General features: G+C 45.4%; 1 protein-coding gene across 2 annotated transcripts in view; it reads right to left on the bottom strand.

Moving 5' to 3' along the window:
• Positions 1–6,350, bottom strand: part of ARFGAP2 (ADP ribosylation factor GTPase activating protein 2) — a 9,524-nt gene extending 3,174 nt beyond the window's left edge. Inside the window, exons 1-9 of one of the 2 annotated variants that reach the window (XM_035902926.1) lie at positions 5,411–6,350; positions 4,761–4,892; positions 4,588–4,668; positions 3,665–3,767; positions 2,933–2,989; positions 2,318–2,362; positions 1,154–1,206; positions 578–714; positions 1–44 (exon numbers count right to left, since the gene is read on the bottom strand). In XM_035902926.1, coding sequence (XP_035758819.1) covers positions 1–44; positions 578–714; positions 1,154–1,206; positions 2,318–2,362; positions 2,933–2,989; positions 3,665–3,767; positions 4,588–4,668; positions 4,761–4,892; positions 5,411–5,437 — 679 coding nt within the window. In that variant the 5' untranslated portion in view covers positions 5,438–6,350. The remainder of the gene's footprint in view (positions 45–577; positions 715–1,153; positions 1,207–2,317; positions 2,363–2,932; positions 2,990–3,664; positions 3,768–4,587; positions 4,669–4,760; positions 4,893–5,410) is intronic. The other variant, XM_035902927.1, reaches the window with a different exon arrangement.
• Positions 6,351–6,397: the final 47 nt, after the last annotated feature.

Here is a 6,397-nt window from a genome sequence, read left to right as displayed (position 1 = left end):
GATCGAGCTGCAGTTCCTGATAAGCTAGTCGCATTGAGGTGACTCTAAAAGAAAGAGCAATGGTGGGTACCAGCTCATTACCCTCCCCGCCCCACCCCATGCTGTGGAAGGGTAGAGGGGAGAGTAACCCTGACAACCCATCAACACACCCATTTCCACAACAGCTCTATCAAAAATGCTTGCATAGAAGCTACTACTGTGTCTTCCCATCTCACCTCCACTGGGATTCAACTCTTTTGGCTAACCATGATTTCCTTACAGTAAGCATTGTACCTCCCCCAGTCCCTGACAGAATGCCCCAGGCAGTTCAGCCTTTGCCTTTTTCAGTCCAGTCCAAAGGTCAACAGAAACACTTGCATATCTGCTCCTTAAACTCTTCCAGGGATGCTAATTTGAATAAAATATGGCAGTATAACTTGTGCCCCATTGTAAGGGCCATATTGCCTTTTAGCTACTGCTCATCCTATCATGCAGCATGTTCTTTACTCACATTAGGTGGTCCTAGGGTGAATAGCATTAACCTCCTATTACTTCTGCTTTATATATGCAAGGTATTCAGTCCTAACAGGGCACTTACATGGACTCCTCAGCTTGTTTCCTGGACTCCACTGCCTGCTGCTCCCTCAGCTGCTCTGCCACCTGGGCTTGCCGCTCAATCTCGCTGAAGCTCTGGCTGCTCACTTTCTGGGCTCCAAGACCTTTTTTTGCACCCAACTTGAAAAACAAAACCAAGAAAATGCTGTTTCTTCACCCTAGATTGTTCATTGTAGAAGAAAACCAGAATCCTACTCCTTGCTGCACTCATCAGGCCTTCGGTCTCCATGTGTAGTCACAGCCTACAGACCCAATAGAGCTTGCAACACAGTATGAAAGAACACCCAAAGAGTTAACCCACCAGTTGCCAGTGCTAAGAGATCAGCCACATACACTTCAGACCACAACAAGTAATGATCCAAAACCTAATTGTTTTTGTCCATTAATGTATAAGATATCTCTCAAAATAAGCAGTGATATAATCAAAGCTCTCCCTTCCCCAAATGGATCTCTCAGTATGCAGCTTCATTAAGGGCAGAAAGCAAGAGCCAGGGAAAGGAAGGCAGTAATATGACACATTGGTCTACCTCCTCTCCATAAAACAAGAGCTCAGACATACCCCTTTCTTGGCAGCTCCTGGCTTCTTCTTTCCAATGAGGGAGGATTTAAGTTCTGCAAGAGGAGGGAAGCAGCAAATAAGCAGAAGTGAATTAATTTAAGAAGCCAAAATTAGTCAGCAACCCACATGAACATCCACCACAGTCCAGCTGCTATAGAGTCCAGGGCACACCATGCAGCTTCACATCAGAAGCCTGAGTGACTTCACCCAGCCAAGAAAGATGCACTTAGAAGCTTCACAATTGCAGGCTGGTGGCCTAGAGAAGCATGTCCATTACTGGAGAAACTTGTAAGTGAATTAAGACCTTTGAGTAGCTCCTCCAAGTGTCATGCAGCTGGTGACCCTATCCAGTAGGGATCAGGGTAGCTAGAGAAAGACTGGATTTATTCCATATATAAATCCAATAAAACGCAACTTCAGAGCCACACGAAGGTCAGTGCCTCTCCAATGCCTTAGGGACAAGGGAGCAAGAACCCTAAAGTCACATTTACATGAACAGACCAATGACAAAATGGACCTAGAGTGCAGCAAGCTGTAAAAGCAACAGGTTCCCCAACACCTTGCACCAGGAACCTGTCACTCTGAGGGCATGAAGCATGCCACACTTGTAAAACCAGCCAAGGTCCAGCCAAGCAGCAGATGCCTGGGGAAAAGTGTAAGAACAAAGCAAACAGAGAGGGGCTGCCCAGGACACTTTCCCAGCTTCCAACACATAGCTCCAAAACCTTTTATCACCCTTGTTGGGCTTTTCTTCCACAGAAGTGTCTCCTTACTTTCTACACCCACATGACTTTCATCAACCCATACTTTGGATCATTCTTGACAGCCTTTCCTGTATCTTTTCTAGTCTTACTGTGAGGTTTTGAAATGGGGGCATTCACACAATCCAAGACTGTTTTTAGCTCAGTGTTCCTAAAATTTGATTTGGGGGTTGTTATTTTTTTTTTTTTTGTTACTGTCAGGAAATATTTAACAGAAATGACAATAACATCCCTTTCCAAAGAAACAAATAGCTGGTTTAGATCCCAATATGGTACATGTAAGCTTTGGCTCATTCTCTCCCTCCAAGCACAGGAAACTAAAGTTAGAGTTGAAGCAGAATCACAGAAGGGGCAAGCAGAGCTGTCACAAGCAGCCAGCGCAGGCCAGCTGTTAGCCAGTTACCTCTGGCAGGAGCAGGCCCTTGTGTTGATAGATACATGGACATGTCTGAGGAAGAGACATAAAATACGGGGAATGAATAGACACTTGAGGACACAGGCCTTCCACCCAGGATGAACCCACTGTGGGCTAGGAGCACACTCTCAGTAACAAAAGAAGCTCCAGGAAGATGCTCTGTGTGCAGCCAGGACAGCAATGGCAGGGAACAGTTGGATACAAATCCCTATTACTCTGGAAGCTAAGAATTCATTTGCCTCCAGAGGTTCTGGGGGAAAAGAAAAACAAAACACCAAACCCAAATCAAAGAACAACCACCACAGCCACGTGGCTTTGATCAGCCAAGTTCTAGATAAGCAATTGCCAAATTTTGTCCAAAGCTCAAAAAAGTGAAAGCAAGCTTTTGGGAAGGTGACAGCTTTCATCCAGAGGAGGAAGCCTCCAGTGAACTGTGGCTTGGTTTTGGGGTTCAGGGAGATCCTCAGTACTGGTTCCATAGAAGATAAGCTCCTTTAGACGTTCGGAAAATTGGCTTATCAGTTCCAGCTCCACTGAGCTTAATACTGAACAGTAGGTATAAGAGCAAGACTGATCTGAGAAAGAGTGAAGAGCCTTACTTACCTAGAGGAGCTTTAGGAGATGTGCTCAACAAGTCAATAGATGGGCCTTGGCTGGAATCTGTGGGCACAAAACCAGAAGAGAACATTCAGCAGATTGATTCTGAATCCCTTTCTTTTCAGTGTGCTGACAGTTCCTTCGATCTCTTCTACCTCCTCTGCCCTTCCCCCCTCATCAAACAAGCTAAGTTACAGTTTGAAATGTGCAATTTCCCAAGCAACACAACTTTACGTCTCCACAGAGCAAGTTATTCCCTCTGCAGCGTTCTTAACACATTAAAAGAAAGCAAACACCCTGCAGGGGAATACACAAAGGTGTGTCAAATTACAGCAATGCCCCCAGATTCTTGGTTTCCTTGTTATTCACCCTAGAAACAGATTTTTTTTCCTCTGTATTCATATATCATTTCCAGACCCACCAAATTCAAGGGTTGGAGAAGAGCGTTCAGACAAATAACTACATCTAGAAGCAGGGAAACGAGGCAGCTAATCCCCAAAACAGTTCTGTGCGCATATCAGAAAAAGTGGAGAATTGATTGATCCCCAACAGAGCAGCTTTTAGAAGTCCCCACTAATTTAACTAAACATCATAGAGTGCACAAAGCTTACACTCCTTCAAGTTTGAATGAAAAAAAAAAAAAATAAAAAAGCTCAGCCCTTCCAGTTGTGGTACAGAAGTGTATTCTCCTGGAAATGAAGTCTGGTTCTTTGAGAAATTATTCAGCAGGGAACTCACTCGACACTTCACTGCCTTCTGATGACTTTGCTGCTTTTTCTGCTTCCGGGGAAGACTGTGCAGGATTCTGGCTGGCATCTGCTACGTCCCAGGTACTGGAAGACTGCAAGGAGATGCTCATTTCAGTGATTTGCAGAAGATCAATGAACCAAACAATCCTGAACTTACTTCAGGTTTAGTATTTAGTTTTAGGCCAAAGGAAACATGTTCCAAACTCCAGACTATGCCTTCACTGAAGATAACATATGGACAAGTCCACATTCCCTTAGCAGAGACAAAAATTAAAGAAAAAACCCAGAAGCTAAGCTGAATGGAAGGCCAGGAGGAAGGCCAGCACCACTCAACATTAGTATCAGAGTCGGCTGCTGCAAGGACTTCCCAGGTTAAGGAGATGAGCTTAAATTAGGAGAAAGTGTGAATGAGTTTCCCTGGAAAAAGATAATCTCAGTTTCCACTATCTTTATTGCCATACAGCCAATTCTCACATGACAACGTTCACTTGAGAAAGTCCGCCTAGCATTGTGCAAACAGTTGCCCAAATCCACTTTACCAAGGTCTATGCACTGAAAAGCTGACTAAACCAGAAGTTCAAAGTAATCACCAGTTCTTGCTTTAATTGTACAAAGAGACTACGCATTAACACAGTACATAAAGCATTTTCCAGGGAGCAGCTGGTAGCTCGGAGTATTCCTTGAAGATAAAGACAGTCTCAAAAACAAAGGGCATGGATATTACAGGCCCCATGAGGCACTGTTTAGATCTCTGACTATGTCCCAGGCTGATGACTGAATCTTAGTTCTTCCGTGTTGCCACTGAACGAGTTTACAATTTAGAGTCCTTCCAAACTAAGCGGGACTACTCCTGGCTGAACAGCGGCTCTCCGAGAACTGTAAAGGCTGTCTGGTTTAGATAGTTCTTCTCACCTGTGTGTGCTCCATGAAGAAATCAGCATCACTCTTGTCAGGGGAGTGCCCAGGGGCTCCACTCAGTCCATCTATAAGCAGCTGAAGAGAGGAGAGGGGAAAAAAAGAAGGTATCCTACAAGACTCAGCATCCAGCACTATCCATCTACTGGTACGGAGCTGCTCAGACTTACATCAGTGCCATACTTGGCCATGGCAGCACTTGCCAGCTGCCGGATCTTCTCCCTGTACATCTGGGCAGCTCGACTATTATACTTAGCATTGGCATCTGTGGTAGTACAGCCATGCTGGCGGAAGAAAGCAGTCTGAAAAGAGAAGAATATTCAGTCTCCCGACTGCTAGGTCATACTCAAGCAAGCATTAGACAAACTCAACAGAAAAAGGAAGCTTCCCAGAGAAAGGGGATGATACAGTGAGCACACAGCATTAACCAGCCATTCCTTGACCAGCTCTCTCCAAGAAGTCTCACTCCAGGCCCCAGAGGCCTAAGAAAACCATCCCTGTCCTCCACAGGAGGATGCTTCTGAGTCACAATGCTGAGCATGAGCATTCAAACTGATCAGCATTACTAAGTCCTTTCATTTCAGAGGACCACACCTCTCATTTAAATGAGATGTAAGGAAATGACAGATCTGCACATCAGAAAACAACACACTCAAGGGTCACAGTCTGACTTCCAAGCACACCTGACAAACACCTCCCCTCATTACACATTTCAGATGAGGTCAGTACCAAGAAAGCCACGCAAAGGAAAGGGACAAGAAACAGAGGATGTGGATTAGCAAGAGGGAAAGCAAGCAAAATGCCTACAGAGGCTCCTCACCGCGTTGGCATTGCTGCCCACTTGCATACACCTCAGCTGGAACCAGTTCCAGTTAGAATCCAACTCTGTGGACCTGTGTGAGAACCAATTATTTCTATTAATAATGTGCAGACGTACCAAATGCAAAAGCAAGCTCTAAGCTAGAACGGACAGATATCCCACTACTATCCCACAGTATAGGAGGCAAAGGTGGAAATAACACCTTGGTAACTTCTTGGATCCCGTAAGAAATTCATCTGCACTTTTACAGTGAAGAAAAAGCCCCACAGTTACAGCTTCACACTAAATAACAACGTCCAAATTTAGAGGACCTCTCACTTGCGTTGCTTGTTAAGAAGGTAGAGCTTGAGGTAGGAAAGCAGAGCCAACAAGTTTTGTTCTACACGGTATCTCACCACATCAGACTCATGTTCAGCCCGCCCCACAGATTAGGCCAGAACACATGACAAAGCAACTGAGAAAACAGCCAAGTAAAGCTCGGTGACAGAGTATCTCTCATACCAGTTACTCAGCTTATCTCTGAATAAGTAAAGGTCACAGTTCTGTTACTTAAAATGCCACCTTTTACAAGTATTGAAAATAAGAAGAACGGGCTGAAAATCCACACCATCTTCCCTACCAGATTGATAAAGAAAAGATTAAATAGTATTCCTCCTTTTGCCTTGCACAGCATTACAAGAAAGACTTCCACATTGCTGCTTTACTGGCAAGATTCACACACCACACTCTCCTCTCTGCTTCTACAATTCGGAGTCCGGACAGCGTTCCTGCAAGCTCAGCGAAAGTAACACGTCGATGTTCCACTGCGGGGCTCTGGAAACTCCATCTTGGAAGGGCCGAGTGACCTAAAACCTCCCCCGAGCAAGCCGCACAGAACCCGAAGCGATCGCTCCGTGATAACGCTTCTCTCTGCCCGAGTCCCTGCGCATTCCCACACCCAGGAGGCACAGCTGCTCCGGGCCCGCCCGGCGGCAGCCCAGGCCCGCA

This window comes from Egretta garzetta, unplaced genomic scaffold, assembly GCF_000687185.1.
Source record: "Egretta garzetta isolate BGI_Z169 unplaced genomic scaffold, ASM68718v1 scaffold329, whole genome shotgun sequence".
Taxonomy (NCBI): domain Eukaryota; kingdom Metazoa; phylum Chordata; class Aves; order Pelecaniformes; family Ardeidae; genus Egretta; species Egretta garzetta.
The sequence above is the reverse complement of the archived record's forward strand: the minus strand, read 5'-3'. Positions and strand labels throughout refer to the sequence as shown.